The sequence below is a fragment of the Schistocerca piceifrons genome, chromosome 1, assembly GCF_021461385.2.
Source record: "Schistocerca piceifrons isolate TAMUIC-IGC-003096 chromosome 1, iqSchPice1.1, whole genome shotgun sequence".
Classification (NCBI taxonomy): Eukaryota; Metazoa; Arthropoda; class Insecta; order Orthoptera; family Acrididae; genus Schistocerca; species Schistocerca piceifrons.
Window position 1 is genome coordinate 1114423129 of NC_060138.1, and position 23410 is coordinate 1114446538.

Sequence of the window (23410 nt, forward strand, 5' to 3'; positions counted from 1 at the left end):
CACAGTCAAGTGCTCTGCTGACTTAGCTATCCAAGCATGACTCAAATGCAGTATTGGTGGAAGCAAAGCTGCAAAGGTGGGGTGTGAGTCACATTTGGATAGTTCAACTGGCTGAGCACCTGTCTGTGAAAGACAAAGTTAACTCTTGGTCCAGCACACAGTTTTAATCTATCAGCACGTTACAATGTACTGCAGAAATAACCACACACCTATCTTCAAAATTGCTTACCTACAAAGAAAAAACTCAAATTTGAAGCACATCTGTCTTACTCGCATTCCATGACATTTAATTGTTCTAATATTGACATTCCAGCAAATGGATATTTCCTCATAGCATTTATTGGTGATGAGATAAATTGTTTTGAAGTCACTCCATTTCCTTCTATAAAAATTACCACCTCTTTCAAATCAGCCTCCCTCTTTCATGCTCTGCCTCTCCCTCTGCAATAAATACCTGTTTCCATTCATATACAGTTCTCACTCTTCTAATGTTTGCAAATAATCACAACACTTTCAGAAGTGATAGTGACCAAACATTCTCTGACTTTAATTGCACAATTTTTGCCTGTAGTTATGAATGATATAAAATGTTTAGGCATTACTACTTAGGAAATCTGACAAGAAATTATTTATATAATAAGACAAATGTACTTGTCCCCACATCTTTGAAACACTCATCTGGAAGGCAGACACAATAACATGTTAATTTGCAATCCTGCTATAGAAAGTATAAACAGAATATTACACAAGTAGTATAATGTAATGTTACTTTTATCAACATCTCATCTCAGTTTCAGGATCTCTCTGTGACTGAAAGCATAGTTCACACAAAAGATTCATTTAAAGTCAAATTACACAGATAAGGGAAAAAAAGATCACAAAATTCACTTAATTGTGCAACAAAAATCTATAAACAGGATTCACCTGATCCAATGCCGCCAACAACACTTGTATCAGCTGGGACTCCTAAACCACCCACAGTGACGACAGGTGGTCCTGATGGGCTCTGAGGTGCTACACTTGGCAGATATAAACATCCAAAACCCTCAGCTGACATATCAAATTCAACAAATGGAGGCAGTATGGAGCTCCCATGCACAGTACGAAAATCACGTGGCGTTGTCATAGACACAAGAGTTTTCACACGTGTTAATGGAACAGGACCACCAGGCTTACAATGAGGCGGTCGCAATGGATAAATACGGTCAACATCATCCATGGAAATGCAGCACAGTGGATCGCCAAGTCGAAGAAATTCTCTGCAAAAGTAATCAGTAGTCCCTTACTAGTGGAAATTATCTACACAAGAACATTATAGATATATTTCAAATGAAAAGTTTCTTAAATAACAGTTATATATTTGCAAATGAGCTTTTAAATGTATGCCTTAAATGTATGCCAGAAATTTTACCTTTTTTTTTTACAGTATTATTCTAAAATTGGCAACACTGCCTTAGCTATAATGATGTAGTTCACAAAATCCAAAGAACAAATAATGATTCATGATTGCTTGGAAAGACTAAAAGATTCAAGGACATCAGACTTTCTAATTTAAGTCATGTGGCCAATATGTTGTATTATCTGAAAAAGATTAATGGTCCAATTACTGTTGTCTTCTTGCAAACAATAACTGTTTCAATTTCCAACTAGAGCCAAAGTGATAAATTACCAACTGTTTGCTATTAACTGTTGAAAAATGTAGCAGCCAGATATAAAAAATATATAAGAGTAGCAGTTGTATCTATTATCTAGCACTGTTATTTATTTAATAAAATAAGAATACCAAATGTTGGCTCTTAACATTGTCAACAATCTGGACATCTTTGTCCTACTATATTTCATATGCCATTATGACACATTCTGGTGACTCGTACTTCAGGATAGCAATCCCACTCTCCAGAAGCTTGTTTCATGAACATATCTTAGTTTGGTTTCTTAATCTACCTCCAATAAACCAAAAATAAGAGAATGCAAGATTTTTCCAAATTATGACAGTATCCTTTTGTTATTTACATACTGTTCAGAAAAAGACTGAGCAGCTGTACCAGCTCAGGTAATGGTGACACATTTTAAAATAGCCTACTGCTTAGTGTAAGCAACTGGATAGATAAAAAATCTTCTCACAAAGCAGCAACAGGAGAACAAACATACAAAATATACTAGTTTGCTAGCATTCTGAGCCAGTGGTTCCTCCTCCTGGCAGAAGGTTTGAAGGGGAAGGAAAAGGGGTGAGGGAAAAGGACTGGTGACATTTAGGAAAAGGGGTAGAATTTGGAAAAGTCACCCAGAATTCCTTGTCAGGGGAGACTTAACAGTCGGGATGAGAAGGAAAGACTGATTGTTGGGGACTGCATTGGATGAGACTGGAAAACCTCTTAGCTTAAAGGAGAGGATAGTGCAACATGCAAGACAAGGACTACTGCTAAAACATCATGCAGGAGCTAATAAGAGCAAAAATCTAAGTGTATTGGATGTGATAAAGGTGGCAGGGGGACAGTGAAAAATAGACACACCAGAAAACTAAATATGTAGAAAGCAAAAAGGGAGTGAGGTAAGGAATAGTAACTGTAAAGAAATGCTGAGACTGAAGAAATTAATGTAAGTTAAGGGCAGGTGGGAGGCGAGAACCAACAACATCATGTAGTGCCAGTTTCCACCTGCGAAGTTCTGAGAAACTGGTGTCTGGGGACAAGACTGCAGATGGCACATGTGGTGAAACAGGCACTGAGGTCACAACTGTCATGTTTTAGAGTGTACTCTGCAACAGGATATTGTGTGTTGCCTCTGACTATGCCCATTCATTCTGGTAACTTTTTGGTAGTCATGCTGACGTAAGAGGCCAAACAGTGTCTGCATAACACCTGCTATACAACTTCTTGTTTAATGGGGTACGTTTTATACTGGCTCTTATGCAAATGCTGTAAAAATGTAAACTTTCACAGCCAGAAATGTCACAGTTAATAAAATGTTCTGGGCTATTATGCTGTGGTCAAATGGATTTCACATTAAAACTCAATGTTTCATCCCCATCTGCAGAGGACATTTTCAATGCGGATTGTAGCTTCTTTGAATGTGCAGTTCACATCCTGGCTCATAGCGAGCGAGAAGCATTTTAATGTGAAATTGATTCGACCATGGTATAACAGCCTGGAACATTTTGTTAATTATGCAAACACTGTTTGGCCTCTTATGTTGGCATGACTACCACCAAGTTAACAGTTATGGTGAATGGGGACAGGCAGAGAATGTATACTGGCAGCACACGATATCCTGTTGCAAAGCATGCTCTACAACATGACATTCATGACCTCAGCACCTGTTTCACCACACGTGCTATCTGGATTCTCCCCCCAGACATCAGTTTCTGTAGATGGAAACAGACACTACATGAAGTCATTGGTTCTCACCACCCACCTGGCCATAATTCACATTAATGTCTTCAGTCCCAGCATTTCTTCACATTAACTATTCCTCTCTTTATTCCCTTATTTACTTTATTTTCTGACTACTATTTTTTCACTGTCCCCTTCCTACCTCTATCACATCCAAAACACTTAGCGTTTTGTTCTTATTAACTCCTTTATGATGTTTTAGCAGTAATCTTTGTCTTGCATATTACCCTCTTCCACCTTTACGTTCCCAGGTTTTCCAATCTTGTCCAGGCACATTCCTAGCAACCAGCCTTTCCTTCTGTCCTCATCCCATCTGGTAAGTCTCCCCTGACCTGGAGTTCTGTGCGACATTCCTGAGCTCTACTCCTTTTCCTAAATGTCACCAAACTTCTCACTCACCCATTTTCCTTCCTCTTCAGCCCTTCTGTCAGAAGAAAAACCCACTACCTCCAAAAGCTAGCAAACTCGCATATGTTTTGTATGTGTGTTCTACGGCTGCTGCTTGGTGATTAGTTTTTTTATCTATCCAATTACTTATATTTTCAAAAATTGATTATTTTTGTTGATCTACTACTCAGTATCTGCTGCTCTTTACTGTTTCATTGTTCTGCTCACCATGGAAGATCACAAGCCCACTGTCCCTTGTCACTTACCATCCCATATTACTTTGGCTTTGTCTCAATTCTCAGGTTAACAGCCACCACCGACAAAGGTCTAGACTACATTTTATTCACATTTCCATACCATTAAATTCAATTTCTGACATTAACATGTACTACTATTCTATTTCTTTGGTTCAATCATTACAAAGTGTGTCGGCATAACCTCATGACTGTCAGGCACTTACTTCTTTAGTATTATGTAGTCTATCACTATGAGCTGTTCCTTAGAGTCACGTTCTACCGGATATGCACCACTTCCAGTTTGCATTATGTGACTCTGAATCTTGTGTGTGTCATCAGCAATTCAGACCTTTTGCACTTTTAATTCCAGTTCTTAATGTCTGTATTCTTGATAAATTTTTTGCCCCATACGTCTGTTGTCTCACAATTTATTTGTTTTCCACATTTCTTAAACATGTGGTACATCATCTAATCTACAGTTTATTTTTTAAGTATCTTGTGGTTGTTTTAACTTCATCTTGATTTATTCATGCTGCTAAGCTGATCTTTGTTATTTACATCGATTGGCCAGAAAAGTTTTCTCTTCCAATGAAATACAATATGACTATGAAGTGTATCTTCACATCTAAGAAACTCTATTCATCACAAACCTTCACAATCAGTCTAACAACATATTATAATGTTTTTTACAGGATCAGGCCACCATTATTTTATTAAGTGATTCAACTTCAATCCAGAGAGTGAGAAATGAGATCAATGGTAACTACTTTATACTGTTTTCTGGCAAAAAAATACTAATGTGACACTGCGTACAATTACAGAATACTGATTTCACGAAATATGACACACAGACAACAGATTCTAACCTGAGATCTCGTGGTTCTAGAGTTTGGGCTGCTAATCGCTCCAACATGTACTGAAGTGGAGGGTGAAGAGGATGCGTATCTTCTTCAAGTGCTGCACGGCCGCATGCCAACAACTGTCCAGGTAGCCCAGCTTCACACATTATCTGCTGATTTCGCTCTGATCGAACGAGACTCTTCAGTACCTAGCACAAATAACACAAATATTTCTTTTCCCATTCTTACATCAAATGATCAAACACACAAAACTAACTAATAATGAATTATGCCAAAGTGATTAAAAGCTATTTATTGCATATGAATTAGTAATTAATAATCTACTGGATACTGTAAAATGCAGATAAGCCTCAATACCACTCTTGCCATATTTTTGTGGGTTCCACAATCCTACATGACCAGGTTTATGTACTTAAAGGACTCATCTGAAAACTGAGGCAAGATCTGATCCTGCAACTCTCTTAACATGATGTTAAACCTTAATCTTCGTTTCTCTGATTACGTGAAAACAATCCTTTAGTTTCACACACAAAAAGGAATGGGCACTGCAAGGTCATTTTTGATAGTCACTTTTTGGGTGGCTGAAATTACTGAATTCACTCAAAAACTGAGGGTTTGAAATTGCTACATTACTCCAGACAAGTATAAAGACATTATTTTAACTTGTACCACTTTTTAAGAAAAGCTATCAACCTCTCTACATATGAGGCAGCAGAACACACACATAAAAGACAGTTGTAATTGTCAAACTTTTGGAGCTAGTGGCTTCTTCTTCAGGCAGAAGGGTTGAATGGGAACAAAGAAGGGTGAATGAAAAGGAGATTACTGTTTAAACATCATGCTTGAGTTAATAAAAGTAAAAGCTAAGTAACAGAGGTGGGAGGGGAGGGGGGCGCAGTGAAAAATAGATGGGAAAGACAATGAAAGATGTAGAAAACTAAAACGGAGTGAAGCAAAGAATAGTTACAGTGAACAAACATCTACATCTACATGGTTACTCTGCAATTCACACTTAAGTGCCGGGCAGAGGGTTCATCGAACCATTTTCACAGTACTTCTCTACCATTCCATTCTCGGATGGCGCATGGGAAAAAGGAATACCTAAATCTTTCTGTCCGAGCTCTGATTTCTCTTATTTTATTATGATGATCATTTCTCCCTACGTAGGTGGGTGTCAACAAAATATTTTCGCATTCGGAAGAGAAATTTGGTGACTGAAATTTCATAAATAGATCTCGCCGCAAAGAAAACTGTCTTTTTTCAGTGACTGCCACCCCAACTCGCATATCATATCAGTTACACTCTCACCCCTATTGCGCGATAACACAGAACGAGCTGCCCTTCTTTGCACTTTTTCAATATCCTCCGTCAATCCTACGTGACAAGGATCCCATACTGTGCAGCAATATTCCAGCAGAGGATGGACAAGTGTAATCTAGGCTCTCTCTTTAGTGGGTTTGTCACATCTTCTAAGTGTTCTGCCAACAAAGCACAGTATTTGTTTCACCTTCCCCACAATATCATCTACGTGATCTTTCCAATTTCAGTTGCTCGTAATTGTAATTCCCAGGTATTTAGTCGAATTGACGGCCCTTAGATTTGTGCGATTTATCATATATCCAAAATTTATCAGATTTCTTTTAGTACCCATGTGGATGACCTCGCACTTTTCTTTGTTTAATGCCAACTGCCACTTATCGCACCATACAGGAATTCTCTCTAGATCATTTTGTAATTGGAATTGATCGTCTGATGATTTTTACTACACAGTAAATTACAGAGAAATCTGCAAACAATCTAACGGGGCTGCTCAGATTATCACCTGGATCATTTATGTAGATCAGGAACAGCAGAGGGCCTATGACACTACCTTGCAGAACGCCAGATATCACTTCTGTTCTACTCAATGATTTACCGTCTATCACTACAAACTGTGACCTCTCTGAGAGGAAATCATGAATCCAGTCACACAACTGAGACGATACTCCATCTGCACACAATTTAATTAATAGTTGCTTGTGTGGAATGGTGTCAAAAGCCTTCTGGAAATCTAAGAATATGGAATCGATCTGAGATCCCTTGTCTACAGCACTCATTACTTCATGGGAATAAAGAGCTAAAGAGCTAGCTGTGTTGCACAAGAACAATATTTTCTGAATCCGTGTTGGTTATGTATCAATAACTCATTTTCTTCAAGGTGATTCATAATGTTCGAGTACAGTATATGCTCCAGAATCCTACTGCAAATTGAGGTCAGTAACATGGGTTTGTAATTCAATGATTCACTCCTATTTCCCCTCTTGAATATTGGCGTGACCTGTGCTACTTTCCAGTCTTTAGGAACAGACCTTTCGTCAAGTGAGTGGTTGTATATGATTGCTAAGAAAGGTGCTATTGTGTATACCTACTCTGAAAGGGACCTGATTGCTATACCATCTGGTTGATTTGAGTTGTTTCACAACACCTAAGATATTTTCTTTTATGTCATTCACACCAACAGCTGTTCTGGTTTTGAATTCTGGAATATTTACTTCATCTTCTTTCATGAAGGAATTACAGAAAACTGAATTCAGTAACTCCGGTTTAGTAGCACCATCATCGGTAACATTTCCATCGTTATCTAGCAGTGACGGTATTGACTTCTTTTGCCACTGGTGCACTTTACATATGACCAGAAACTCTTTGGGTTTTCTACCATATTTTGAGACAATGTTTTATTGTGAAAACTATTAAAAGCATCTCGCATTGACATCCGCACTAAATTTCGAGCTTCCATGACACTTAGCCAGTCTTGGGAATTTTGCGTTCTTCTGAATTTGGCATGCTTTTTTTCGTTGCTTCTGCAACAGTGTTCTGACAGGTTTTGTGTACCGTGGTGGATCAGTCCCGTCTCTTATTAACTTATGCGGTATGAATCTATCTATTGCTGTCGACACTGTATCTTTGAATTTTAGCCTATCTGGTCTACACTTACATAATTAGCTTGGAAGGAATGAAGACACACTCTTAGGAAGGCATCAAGCGAATTTTTATCTACTGTTTTAAATAGATATATTTTGCATTTATGTATAGTGGTTTTGGCTGATATGGTTTTGAGGCTCACTACAATCACCTTGTGTTCACTAATCCCTGTATCAGTCATAACGGTCTCTATTAGATCAGGATTATTTGTGGCTATGAGGTCAAGTGTGTTTTCGCAACCATTTACAATTCATGTGGGTTCATGAATCAGTTGTTCAAAGTAATTCTCAGAGAAGGCATTTAGTACAACTTGGGGAGATGTTTTCTGTCTACCGCCAGCTTTGAACATGTATTTTCGCCAACAAATCGAAGGTAGGTTAACTCTCCAACAATTATAGCTGTATGAGTGGGGTACTTATTTGAAATGAGATTGAAGTTTTCTTTGAACCACTCAGCTATTACATCATTTGAGTCAGAGGGGGGTGGGGGGTGGGGCTGTTGAATATAACCTCTACCCATAGCAATTCATAGGAACTATCTATTCCAACTTCACTACAAGATAAATTACTACCAACAGACGCAAACACACCACCACCTACTTTACTTAATCTATCACCTATGAACACACCCCTTTGTAAAAATTTCGGCAGAATTTATCCCCGGCTTTAGCCAGCTTTCTGTTCCTATAATGATTTCAGTTTCAGTCCTTTCTATCAGCACTTGAAGCTCTGGTACTTTTCCAACACAGCTACAACAATTTACGACTACAATACCAACTGTTGCTTGATTGATTCCCGTCGTTTCTTTGTCCTGTATCCTTTGAGACTGGAGCCCTTTTTGATCTTTACCAAGACTGTCTAACCGCGTAGCCACCTCCTGTGTGTAGTGGACACCTGACCTATTTAGCGGAACCTGAAACCCCACCACCCTATGGCGCAAGTCGAGGAATCTGCAGCCTACACGGTCACAGAACTGTCTGAGCCTCTGATTCAGAATCTCCACTCAGCTCTGTACCAAAGGTCCGCAATCGGTCCTGTCGACAATGCCGCAAGATGGTGAGCTCTGCCTTCATCTCATTAGCAAGACTGGTAGTCTTCACCAACTCAGACAGCCATCGGAAACAAGAGAGAATCTTTTCCAATCCATAGAAACACGCATCATTAGTGCCGATATGAGCCACCACCTGCAGTTGCCTGCACCCTGTACCCTTCATGGCATTCGGAAGGACTCTTTCCCCATCTTGGATGACTCCGCCCAGTATGCACACGAAGTGCACACTGGCTTTCTTCCCGTCCTTAGCTGCTCATCCCTAAGGGGATCCATCACCCGCCTAATACTGGAGCTCCCAACGACAAGCAATCCCCCCCTCTGCACTTGTCCAGACCTCTCAGGAAGACCGGCCACTGCCGCAACAGGTGAGGCCGCCCTTGCTGGCTCAGAAGTACTTTCCGCAGTGGGCAGTACCTAAAACCTGTTACGGAGGTGTAAGGGTACAGCCTTGCAGCCAGCACCAACTTTCGCCTTCTGCCCAGAGATTCGCGATCCCACCACGGTTTGCCAATCACCGTCAGGCAAGTGTCGACCGGTGGGGACGTCCGAATCTGAGGGCGCATTGGCATCAGAGATCCCACGTGATACTACAGGTTCCAGAGGCACCAAAGCGCTCGCCTCAGGTGTCCCAATGTCACTGAAGCCCAGGGCAACAGCCTGGAGCCTGTCTACCATGGCCAGCACAGCTTCCAGCTGTTTACAGATGGTGGCCAATTCCTCCTGAATCCGTACACAACAGGCATAGTCCCTATCCATTCCTAACAATTTTTTTCCTCTCTTTTATCTCACAAGCTGTTCAAAACAAACAGATGACTGACGACTACGTGAATTTACACTATACAGGTACTAAAATGCGATGCTGCAACTCTCAAATACTATAATAAGCCCGAATTTGTGAATTAAACTATGCAAGTACCCAAAAAATGCAAAGAAATTAAGAATTAAACTATAAAACAAATAAGTGAGCTAAGAGTGCGACTTGCTGCTGGGTGCTGCTTATCCAGCGGCGGCAGGGAGCTCACTCAAATGCTGAGACGGAAGAGTTTTGATAGTGCAAAGGCATGTTTTCACAAAGAATTGCACGTTTTCTAATTTTTCCAACTTTTTCCTTGCCCCTCTTCTTTTTTTTTGCCACGCCCACTATTTATAACTCTCCAAACTGTCCTCTCTAGCCATGATGAATCCTATCTCATACTACATCCATTCTTTTCGAAAACATGCCTTTGTACTATCAAAACTAAGGTCCCACATTCTTTTCTCTGAAACTTGCTTGTCCCTTGGAGTTACTCCATAAGACCTAACACTGAAAGTCCCTATTTCCCCATCTGCAAAATCCTGCAGTTATCTGCTCCTCATGTTTCCTTGAATGGTATCATCTGCCAAGCCAACTTCAAACTGCAACAACATGCCAGACTTCACCTCAAAAAGCTATCCCACCTTCTCCTAAACTACCTGAAAAATGGTATTTCCCTTCCTGTCCCTCTGCAGCTCCCTAAACAGCCACACCATCAACTAACACTCCTCTCCTACAAACCGAGCTTGGTCAACCTCCTTAACATCCCACAGCCTTCACCACTGCCTCCCAGACCAAGAATAATCCATAGTCCCAAGAATCAGTCACAATAGTACAGAGTCCTTAACCTCTCGTCTGAAGTACTCTCCCCTTCTGAATTATCTGTAATATCTAAGGGCCTCACTTTCAGTCCTAAACATGCATTTGATCATGCTGCTTTTGTGAAGGACCACCTTTCATTCACACGCAAAATCCATTTGAAATATCACTTTGCAACCCAATCCCAAAACCTTTCCAACAGCACACCTGACATTGAACCCTGTCTTGAACAGTTCAGACCACGATCCCAACTTGATCCACCACCACTACCTCAAAATCATCCCTTACAAGCCTTCCACGAATTCCTTACATCCAGCATTGCTTCACAACCCTTCCTCAGATCCCTACAACATGACCCTAACCAAACCCGTCCTCTGAAGAGCTCCAGGCTCTATGTTCCCTAAAAGTGGATGACTCCATCACTATCCTCCCATCAGACAAAGGATCTACTGCTATAACACTTGAGCGAAAGGAGTATGTCAGTGAAGGTCTACGTGAGCGGTCCGACACCTCTACATATAGTGTCGGCCATCAAAATTCCATAACTGTAATTCAAACTGACCTACAGTCCCTCCTTAAAACCTCAGGCCCCTCACAAGCACTAACACCTCCGTCCATAGAACTTCTCACCCCTCCCACAACCATGCAACCCCACCTTTTACCTTCTTTCTAAGATCCACAAACCCAATCATCATGGCCATCCTATAGCTGCTGGCTTCAAAGCATCTACCAAACGTATATCTGCCTTAGTTGTTCAACACCTGCAATCCATAGTAGACTCTCCTCCTACATCAAAGATAGCAATCATTTCCTAGATTGTCTGAGATCCGTGCCCACCACAATCCCACCACATACCTTGTTTATCACGATTGATGCCACTTCCCTCTATACCAGCATCCCCCACATACATGGCCTGTCTGCTGCTGAACATTTCCTCAGTCAGCATCCAGCTGATCCCAAACCTATGACTCCTTCCTACTCACCTTACTCAACTTCATACATACCAACAACTACTTCACCTTTGAGGGGCAAACATACAAACAGATCAGGGGGTACAGCCATGGGAACCAGGATGGCTCCTTCCTATGCCAAACTTTTAATGGACCACTTGGAAGGGGCTTTCCTGGAATCCATAAGTCTTTAGCCCCTGGTTTGGTTTAGATACATTGATGACATCTTTGTCATATGGACTCATGGTGAGGCTGACCTGCTAAAATTCCTGGAATCTCTGAATACCTTCTCCCATTTAAATTTCACATGGTCCTACTCTGATCCCATGGCACTTTACTTGATGTTGATCTCATCCTCACCAAAGGCTAGCAACACACTTCCATCCACATTAAATCTACCAACAAACAACAGTACTGAGATTTTGACAGATACCTTCCCTTCCACGTCAAATGTTGTCTCCCTTACAGCCTTGGTATTCAAGGCAAACATATTTGTTCAGATGCAGACTCTTTACAGCAATACACCACCACTCTCACCTCAGCCTTCGGTGGACGTGGTTACCCCTCCAGCCTAGTTAAAAATCAGATTTCCCAGACCATCACATCTAATCCTGGTACTGCTGATCACTCCACAAAACAGCTTCAGAGCACAACATTGGTGACTCAGTATTATCTTGGTCTGAAATGTGTTAATTAGCTACTTTGACAGGACCATACGTCCTAAAATCGTGCCCTGAAATGAGATCCATTCTGTCTGAAATAGCTTTCCGTTGCCCTCCCAATCCCCACAATATTCTTGTCAGACCTTATGCTCCTTCTGCACCCATCTCCCTCGCCTTGTGTCCATCTCCACTGCAAGACTTGCTCTATGCACCCTTCTAACTGACAAAACATGTACTATCAAAGGGAGAGCCACCTGCAAAACGACACGTCATATACCAGCTATTATGTAAACACTGTTCGGCCTTCTACATCGGCATAACTACCACAAAATTATCAATTTGGATGAATGGTCATAGGCAGAGGGTGTATACTGGCAACTCGCAATATCCTATTGCATAGCATGCTCTACAACCTGACATTTGTGACATTGGTGCCTGTTTCACCACACATGCTATATGGATTCTTCCCCCAGTTTCTCAGAACTCCACAGGTGAAAACTGACACTACATGATGTCGTTGGTTCTCACCACCCATTTAGCCTTAATTTACATAATTTCTTCAGTATCAGCATTTCTTTAAAGCAACTATTCTTCACCCCACTCCCTTTTAGTTTTCTACATATTTAATTTTCTGACCTGTTAATTTTCACTGTCCCCCTCCCATCTCTAAAACATACAATGCACTTAGCTTTTCACTCCTATTAACTCATGCATGATGTTTAAGCAGTAATCTCTTGTCTGCATATTACCCTGTCTTCCACCTTTAAGCTCTAAGGTTTTCAAATCTCGTCCGATGTAGTCCCCAACAGTCTTTCCTTCTCATCCTGTACGATAAGTCTCCTCTGACCTGCAATTCTGGGTGACTTTCCCGAGATCTACTCCTTTTCCTTGAGCTCTCCAGTCCTTTTCCTTCACCTTTCTTCATTCGCCTTCAACCATTCTGCCTGAAAGAGGAGCCACTGGCTCCAAAAGCTTGCCAATTCTCTAATATATGTGTGTTCTGCCACCACTTGGTGAGTAGATTTTTTATCTATCCAATTAAATAATTTTGTCAATAATTGATTGTTTTCGTTGTTATATCTCTACATATGAGGTGTGTTTGAAAAAGTAATTGAAATTTATTCATTTTGCGAGATTTATACAACCAATAATTTTTTTATATTTGCATATTCAGCAGTTTCAATTTATTTTTTTTTTTTTTTTTTTTTTTTTTTTTTTTTTTTTTTTTTTTTTTTTTTTTTTTTTTTTTTTGCTGCCAGTCAGAAAGGTTACATGTGTTTTCAAGTGCTTGGTGAATTTTTACTTCAGAAAAAGATGTACCAAACAATTTGCATTAAATTTTGCTTGGAAAATAGAATAAAGTGCAGCACCCCATTCGATATGGTGACTGTGGCTTTTGGCAAATCTACTATGAATAAGTCAAGAGTTTATGAGTGGTATAAACATTTTAAAGGTCTTTGACAAGACGCTGAAGACAATGATTGCCCTGGATGCCCTAGCACATCAGTTACTGGCGACAATGTGGAAGAAGCAAAGAAAATGGTTCTGGAAAATCCCTGAATCACCACTTCAGAGAAGTTGCTTACAATGTCAGCATATCTGTTGTGTCATGCCAATCATGCCAATCAATGTTTCTGAATGTTTTGGGCATGAAATATGTAGCAGAAAAGTTCATTAAAAAATTGTTGAATTTCGACCAAAAATGACAAGTAGACATCGCTCAGGAATTGCTGAATGAAGTTGACAACTTCTAAAGGAAACAGGTGACAAAACATGGGTGTATGGAATGTCAAAACCAAGGACCAATCGTACTAATGGAAACTGCCTGAAGAGTAAGCAACGAAAAAATTCATGAAGTTCGATCACATATGAAGGTTCTTCTCATTGTTTTCTTTGACAACAATGGGACAGTGCATCATAAGATCCTGCCTTATGGTCACATGGTCAATAAGGAATATCACCTGGAAGTTATGCGCTGTTTGCATGAAGCAATCTGAAGAAAACAACCGGAATTATGGTACAACCACTTGTGGAAACTGCATCACGACAATGCTCCTGCTTGCATCTCAATACTTGTTCATAATTTTTTTTGAAAAAAACAAGGCCATTGTGTTGCCTCAGCCGCCGTATTCACCAGACACGGTCCCCTGCGACTTCTTTCTATTCCCAAGGCTGAAGAGAACCATGAAAGGACGTTGTTTTGGCACCATTGACGAGATAAAAACAGAATCACTGAAGGAGCTGAACACCATAATGGAAAAGTGAGTTTCAGAAATGCTTCCAAGATTGGGGAAAGCACTGGCATAAGTGTATCATATCTGAGGGGGACTACTTTGAAGGAGACAAAGTTGTTACTGATGAATAAATAAAGATTCTTTATGAAAAACAAAAATTACTTTTTGATCACACCTCATACATCCTTTGCAGATAAAAGCAAGTTGATCAAGTAATTCACACACATTGTTTAAAGAGTATTGGTGGAACAATATGTGGTTCACTATGAGGTGTCTAGGTATTATACATAAAAAGCACAGTGTAAGTGTATATGTATGTTCATGATCTCCCCCCAAACCTCTGGATCGATTTCAACCAAATTTGGCACAGAAACAGTATGCATCACATATATCGGCGCTGTGGGATTTATAACCACCTAGATCCAACAGGAGCAGAGATACAGCCAAAAATGTGTCCTTCCTAGGCCCTCGTATATAGGCTGTTTTGCATGACAAGCATGTTGTGTGGGAACAATATCGGCCTGTGAAATCAATCTGTTTTTTTTTTTTTTTTTTTAGGGCAACCTACATGTTAGGAGCAAGAAAAGGTTTTCCGGAAGCCAACATGTAACCTGCCCTGCAGGAAAGGAATGTTGCAGGAGCAGTATTGGCCTGCTTTATGGAACGATATTGCAGGGGCTACATGAGCCAATGAGCATGGCTGGGGACAGATTAAGATGGACAGAGGAGGGGATAGACAGGCAACGAGGGGAGGAAATGGACAGAGAGAGAGACGGGAGGAGGGGGAAATGAGGCAGGTGGAAGGTGTAGAGATGTAGTGGGCAGGTGGAAAAGGAAGAGGAGAAGACGGGGTGTAAAGAGAGAGAGGAAGGATGATTGGTCAGAGGGAAGTGGGAGGAAGATATGGTCAGAGAGAGGGGGTGGAGAAAATGGACAACGAGAGGGGGGGGGACGAGATGAAGAGACAGAGAGAGCGAGGAGGAGGAAATAGACAGATGGAGGTGGGAGGATGTGGTGGACAGGCAGAGGGAAGAAGAGGCAGACACAGAGAGAGTGAGGTATAGGTGTATTCAGTATATGTGTTGAATACATATGTGGGTGAAACCATGGGGAACAGGACAGTATTCAATGAGTGTTTCAGACTTATCCATTATTTATGGCAGTGGAGTCAAGTATGAAATAATTAAGATGTGGCAAGGGACTAGTTAGTAGCCACTGAGTTGTCTCCTTCCAGTGTCAGGGCTTTCAAATTTTTTCCTCCCCTCCACCACCTCTGCATATACCATCCTCAATTTCTTCATCAACTTCATCCAAATTAAGCAATCTTGAAAAATTCTGAAAATTAGAGATTCATCAGTTCTTTTAAAATTGTGTGTCTGCAGCCTCATTCCAGTTGTTACTACTGTGGCAAGTAGTACGAAGATATTTCTTTTCTGTTATAAATATTCTTAATTTTTCTTTTTTACTTTAATTCTTGTTATAATCTGTATTAAAAAATGTGAAAATCCTACACACACAAGACACTCAACACTGAATATTTAAAACAGGACTGGAAACTGTTAAACAAAAGCAAGGTGTAGTCTTACAGATGTCACAGGTTTATGCTTGTAGATGTTTTTTGATATAGTCTTTGTTCCCCCATTAATAGTGGACCTTGCCACCACCTCATGGTGGACAGAGGGACGAGGGGCAAGGATTACATGCCTCAATCCTTAACAATGCAGATGGCCATACTGCAACAGCGATCACATTGGAGTGGTATCTGTGTGGAGGCCAGACTAGCGTTTGGCTCCTGAAGATGGGAAGCAACTTTCTAAATAATTTCAGGGGCAGCAGTCAGAAACATTAAGTGATCTAGCCTTGGAACATCTGCCATCATAGCCTTGTTATGTTGGTATTGCAAATGGCTGAAAGAAAGTGCAAACTATGTTGGTACATTTCACCAGTGACATGCTGGTGTACTGTATGATGACAGCATCCTCTTGGGTAAAAACTTCCAGAGGTTAAATAGTATTTCATTCAGATTCCACAAAGGGACTACTCAGTAGTATGTTGTCATCAGGTACAACTAATATAGCTTTTTCTTGGTCCGAGCATGAAATTCTAGAGTCGTTAATTGATTAGGTAAGTTCAAGAATTTAAAACAAAAGATCAGTAGTTTAAACTTAGATATAGTGGGAGTGAGAAGTTAACAGTATGAACAGAACTTTTCATCTGGTGAGTATGTGGTTATAAAATACCAAATCAAATAAAGATAATGCCAGACTAGGTTTATTAATGAATAAGAAAGTAGAGATGTGGACAAGTTACTATGAATATCATAGTGAATTCTTTATTGTAGCCTAGACAGACACAACGCCATATTCACCACAGTACACGTTCATGCGCTTACTAGAGATCCGCAGATGAAGATTGAGGGAAACAGAGACTACTTCAAAAATAAGTGAATTTTTTAGCTAAAGAATGCACACTCTAATTATGAGGTCACAAAAATTTCTCATTGTCCTCATAGTTTGCCCTCTGTTTTATATCCCTTCCACAAACCAACACATATTTCTACACTTCGCTGATACATGCCATCAATTTCACTGAGGTTTCACTCATTTGGTCATAGATTTGACAGTACAAGACACAGCCTCCACTAAAATACAACAAAGTAAATCAGGATCTGTTTAAAGATACATTTTATATTGGAAACAACATACTGAATGCGTCATATGGTGGCTGGCGGATATGACATCAGGCAATGGGGCAGAATGTAGTTCTGAGAGCAAGGAGTGCTTGGCTGCCATGAGGGTAACGTCTGTTGTATAAGATCATGTATGGTTCGAATAAATGTATTCAGTGGAAATCAGTCACAATTATTCTTCAATGTTTAACAGTTTCTATTTCTATAAACTACATGAGAACATCATATAGCTTTGTTTGCCCGATGGACTATATAACAACAAAAATAATCAATTACTGACAATATAATGTAATTATATAATAGGGGGAAACATTCCACATGGGAAAAATATATCTAAAAACAAAGATGATGTAACTTACCAAAGGAAAGTGTTGGTATGTTGATAGACACACAAACAAACAAACAAACAAACACACACACAAAATTCGAGGTTTCGCAACCCACGGTTGCTTCATCAGGAAAGAGGGAAGGAGAGGGAAAGACAAAAGGATGTGGGTTTTAAGGGAGAGGGTAAGGAGTCATTCCAATCCCGGAAGTGGAACGACTTACCTTAGGGAGAAAAAAGGACATGTATACACACTCACACACACACACACACACACATATCCATCCGCACATATACAGACACAAGCAGACATATGTAAAGGCAAAGAGTTTGGGCAGAGATGTCAGTCGAGGCGGAAGTACAGAGGCAAAGATGTTGAATGACAGGTGAGGTATGAGCGGCAGCAACTTGAAATTAGCGGAGGCTGAGGCCTGGTGGGTAACGAGAAGAGAGGATATACTGAAGAGCAAGTTCCCATCTCTGGAGTTCTGATAGGTTGGTGTTAGTGGGAAGTATCCAGATAACCCGGACGGTATAACACTGTGCCAAGATGTGCTGGCCGTGCACCAAGGCATGTTTAGCCACAGGGTGATCCTCATTACCAACAAACACTGTCTGCCTGTGTCCATTCATGTGAATGGACAGTTTGTTGCTGGTCATTCCCACATAGAAAGCTTCACAGTGTAGGCAGGTCAGTTGGTAAATCACGTACGTGCTTTCACACGTGGCTCTGCCTTTGATCGTGTACACCTTCCAGGTTACAGGACTGGAGTAGGTGGTGGTGGTGGTGGTGGTGGTGGTGGTGGGAGGGTGCATGGGACAGGTTTTACACCGGGGGTGGTTACAAGGGTAGGAGCCAGAGGGTAGGGAAGGTGGTTTGGGGATTTCATAGGGATGAACCAAGAGGTTAGGTGGACAGCAGAAAGACACTCTAGGTGGAGTGGGGAGCATTTCATGAAGGATGGATCTCATTTCAGGGCAGGATTTGAGGAAGTCGTATCCCTGCTGGAGAGCCACATTCAGAGTCTGATCCAGTCCCGGAAAGTATCCTGTCACAAGTGGGGCACTTTTGGGGTTCTTCTGTGTGAGGTTTTGGGTTTGAGGGGATGAGGAAGTGGCTCTGGTTATTTGCTTCTGTACCAGGTTGGGAGGGTAGCTGCAGAATGCGAAAGCTGTTTTCAGGTTGTTGGTGTAATGGTTCAGGGATTCAGGACTGGAGCAGATTCGTTTGCCACGAAGACCTAAGCTGCAGGGAAGGGACCGTTTGATATGGAATGGGTGGCAGCTGTCATAATGGAGGTACTGTTGCTTGTTGGTGGGTGTGATGTGGACGGATGTGTGAAGCTGGCCATTGGACAGATGGAGGTCAACGTCAAGAAAAGTGGCATGGGATTTGGAGTAGAACCAGGTGAATCTGATGGAACCAAAGGAGTTGAGGTTGGAGTGGAAATTCTGGAGTTTTTCTTCACTGTGAGTCCAGATCATGAAGATGTCATCAATAAATCTGTACCAAACTTTGGCTTGGCAGGCCTGGGTAACCAAGAAGGCTTCCTCTAAGAGACCCGTAAATAGGTTGGCGTATGTGGGGGCCATCCTGGTACCCATGGCTGTTCCCTTTAATTGTTGGTATGTCTGGCCTTCGAAAGTGAAGAAGTTGTGAGTCAGGATGAAGTTCGCCAAGGTAAAGCCACTGTCTCTGAGAGCTTGCATAAGTTAAACTTTTTTGTCTGTGTGTTCTCCTGCCGCCACTTGGTGAGTAGATTTCTATATCTATACAATTACACTATATAGCTTTATTTGTACCACAGGGAAAATGTTATTCAATCTTCTTCACACAACACACAGAGCACATGGAGGCTGTGAAGTACCTGTTACTGAGTGATGCTAGCCCCTAAATTCATTGCACTGTCACGCACAAAGTTATTTTAATCAAAGAACAACATCATAGATGCTTACCTCTGAAGCATACATCTGCAATGTGAGTGATAGCTGGGCACAGTCTTGATGGTGTACTGAAGGCAGGAGATGAAGCATGGCTACAACCACACCTGGGTGGACAATAATTGGGTCCGGGGCAGGTGGATTCAAGTTTAGAGAATTCACCACTGCACGGCGAGCTGATACTGGTGACTCTGGAGGACGATTCGACTGCAAACACCATTCATATTAGATCCACAACAATCGACTGGGATCTAAACATGTTTGCAACTTGTGACTATACACAATACTTTTCTCATATTAAGCATATATAAGCATCCACATATGGTTAATTTACTGTTAAATAACTGGCTATAAATGGATTGCTTTCTACTTAAATTAAGTATAATTGGATAACATACAGGATGGAACACAAAGCATACAATAGGCCATAAAATACTGCTTTTGAAACATGGTGCACTATAAATGAAGTTATTGGTAAATAAGCGATTTCATTTGTACCTGAAAAATTAGAGTGCAATGGATGGAGATCTCTCAACCAGAATCTAATTACATGCTAAAATACCTGTCCAACCCAGTTTCCCCAGTGTCAAACGTGGAAAAACAGTATTGTTTGCTGATGACAGTAACATTCTAAACAACGAAGAGTCACTAAGAGTACTAAATGAGAAAGCTGAAGAAACACACACATGTATGCAGGTGGATAGAAAACAATGAATTAACCCTAAGTGTAAAAAAAGACACCCATGAACAGCATTCGTTTCAACATAAATAGAAAACCCAAAACTAATTCTCTAGAAGTGAAAGATGAGCCAATAGAATGGGTAAAAAGTGCAAAACTGCTAGCAATGCATGCCCCTCTCAGTTAAAGTGGACTCAGCATGTTACTGTAATCAGGAAGAGAAGAATTTAAGCATGCAATGCACTTTGAACAATAAATTCAGTGGGTAATAGCTCATCCAATAGAACAATGTATTTTGCATATGTCTAACCTGTGATTAGGTACAGCATAATCTACTGGGGAACAAATGAGTAGAATATACAAACAATCTTTAAGCTACAAAAAGTGCTGTATGTATTACAACAAAAAGCAGCAAGAGGACTCACTATACTGAGGTGTTACACTCTACGAGAACCTTGAGTGTTCGATGTGAATACAGTTAGCAAACAGTGATTCACACAAGAAAGACGTCTCCACGTGAACTTGGAACCAGATGCAGCTAGCACTTACATCTCAGTAGAAGAAATAAAATGCAAGCCCAAAATAGTGTGCTACATAAGAGAATTAAATTAGATAAATGACCATAGACAAAACTGAAATATGTGCTCCAACTATAATCTAAAAAATTATCTGTAAATTTTTTTTTGTTTTCAAGGATTACCAGAAATGATACATAAATTACGTTGACAATTATGCTAATGTTGAACTGTGATGATTAAGAGCCATTTTACAATATATATTCAATAGAAAAATATACTGTACAAACATGTAACACAATAAAGCAAATATTGTATGTCTCTATTTGTATATCTTTAGTGCACATTGAAAGATGAAGAAGAAGAAGAAGAAGAAGAAGAAGAAGAAGATGATGATGATGATGACAATGATGATGATGATGATATTATTATTATTATTATTATTATTATTATTATTATTACACAACCTCAACAACTGGAATAACATAAAAAGAAAACATCAAATCAATTTGTTTTACTGTACACTAACCACTATGTACCAACAGACAAATTGCTGCAAAACTCCATATATGACACAAAAATAACATCAAATAAAATCTTTCAATTTGTATCAAATAACGATTTCAAATGCAATTCCAGAAAGGAAATGACTAAAATTTCCTTGCTGCTGATGGCAAGCTGTGAACTCCATACCGCAATGCAGTCAACACAAAATATTTGCTACTTTCATATGAGGTTGCACTAAATGTTTTATTTTTATATATGTCTAAAAAGGGTTCCTCAGCTGTAGTTCTTCTAATCTTATAAAATAAACCTTTACACAGTTTGTCGCAATACGAAATGTGATGCACAGATAAATATTTTTGCATTAAAGGAAACTAGTCACCGAAAAGCAGACATATTGCGTCTTTGAGGGACAACAAAAATGAAAGAAAACTTGTTAGCTATGGGAGCAATCCTTTATGAGCTAAAGTAGTATGTACACACACACACACACACACACACACACACACACACACACACACACACACCTAGTTTTTGTGCCCCCAGTGACAGAATGAAATATGAAAGAATTTCCACTCTTGTTTGATCAACAAAGCCAACCAACTGCATGAAACCTACCTCTCATATCAAAGACACTGTCCAGTTCCTTCACCAACTCTCCTTTACACTCGAAACCCACCACCTCATTCCCCATACAACTTACCAATTACATCCTGACTCACAACTATTTTTCCTTTGGAGGGAAGGTATACAAACAAATCTTCAGCACGGCCATGCGCACCCGCATGGTACCCTACTATGCCAATATGTTTATGGGACATTCCTAGCTTCCCAAAAATCCCAACCCCTAGTCTGATCCAGGTTCACTGATGATATCTTCATGGGCTGGACTCGGGGCCAAAATGCCCTATCCTCATTCCTTCACAACCTCAACACCTTCTCATTCGCCCACTTTACCTGGCTCCCCTCAATCTAATGCGCCACCTTCCTGGATGTTGACCTCCATCTCTCTGATGGCTCCATCTACCCCTCTGTCCACATTAAACCCACTAGCCATGAACAGTGCCTTCCTTTTGACATCTGCCATTCCTTCCACACCAAAAATACATACCCAACCTCCTAGCCAACTGTGGATGACATATCTGCAGTGACAAGAACTATTTTGCCCAATATGCTGAAGGTCTCACAGAGGTCTTCTCAAAGAGGCAATCCCCCCTCCCAAGGCCTAGTTCACAAACAGATTTCCTGTGACATATCCTCAGACACCACCAGTCCTCCCACCACCTGCAAGAATCAGTTGCATAGATGGATCCCCCTTGACACCCAATGAGCCGTGCGTGGCTCAGGCTTGTGCCATCTCTTCTTTTACATCCTGTTTTTTTTCATGTTGCCATCTCATTATGTTAAGTTTTAATTTCTGTTATCACTGAGTTGCTGCTTTGCTTCGTCTTCCCGGGAGCAGCAGCACCTATCGATATAGCCCTCATGTGTTATCTTTGCTGCCCTGCTATTACTTCCCGGTTGTCGTTTGTCATGGAGTCAGTTGAAACATGCCAGGAGGGCAGTTCGGACCTTCCAGTCATGGAGTTGGAAGGTGGCATTAGTTCAGTCGGGTTGGAGCAGCAGTGAGGCCTGGATGTCAATAGTTCGCCAGACCGCTGCCACCACGTATCACTTTAGCAGGGGACGGTCTTCGTGGATCGTCGGTCGACGCTCATTCTGGCCCCCTTCCACAATTCCTACTACTTGTCCTGTCCTGCGGGTGTATCAGGGTGTCTCACCCAATATCACCCTGGACTGGAACCACTGAACCACATCCTCTGTCAGGGCTTTGATGATGTATCATTCTGTCCAAAAATGAGGAACATCCCAACCAAGATCCTTCTTATCCCTTCCTAAAACGGTATTCCATCGCTCACCTAACCTACACAACATCCTAGTCCATCCCTATACCAATGCCAACCCCTTGCCACAGGGATCGTATCCCCTGGGGTGGACCAAGGTGCAAGACCTAACCAATCCACCCACCCAATACTTCCTAGTCCAGTCCTGTCAAAGGTTTATCCTATCACATCAGAGGTCAGGCCTCCTATGAAAGCAACTGTGTTATACACCAACCCTGCTGCAAACAGTGCACAGCTTTTTATGTTGGTATGACAACCAACCAGCTGTCCACCAATATGAATTGCCACCGACAAACTGGAACAAATTTGACCATTTGGTGGTACAACAGGCATCTGAGTAGGACATGCTAAAATGCAATTGCTGCTTCACAACCCAGACCATCTGAATCCTCCCCTCCACCACTAGCTTCTCTGTACTACACAGATGGGAGTTATCCTTTTAACACATCTTTCACTTCCATCGTCGCCGTGGCCTCAATCTCTGATAACCGACTGTCCCCACACTCTCC

General features: G+C 40.9%; 1 protein-coding gene across 1 annotated transcript in view; it reads right to left on the reverse strand.

Annotated features, from left to right (window-relative positions):
* The window catches only part of LOC124777290 (WD repeat and FYVE domain-containing protein 3), a 299899-nt gene that overhangs the window by 191429 nt on the left and 85060 nt on the right, over positions 1-23410 (reverse strand). Inside the window, exons 16-18 of the mRNA XM_047252642.1 lie at positions 19315-19506; positions 4882-5063; positions 925-1259 (exon numbers count right to left, since the gene is read on the reverse strand). Of these exons, the coding sequence (XP_047108598.1) occupies positions 925-1259; positions 4882-5063; positions 19315-19506 (709 nt within the window). The remainder of the gene's footprint in view (positions 1-924; positions 1260-4881; positions 5064-19314; positions 19507-23410) is intronic.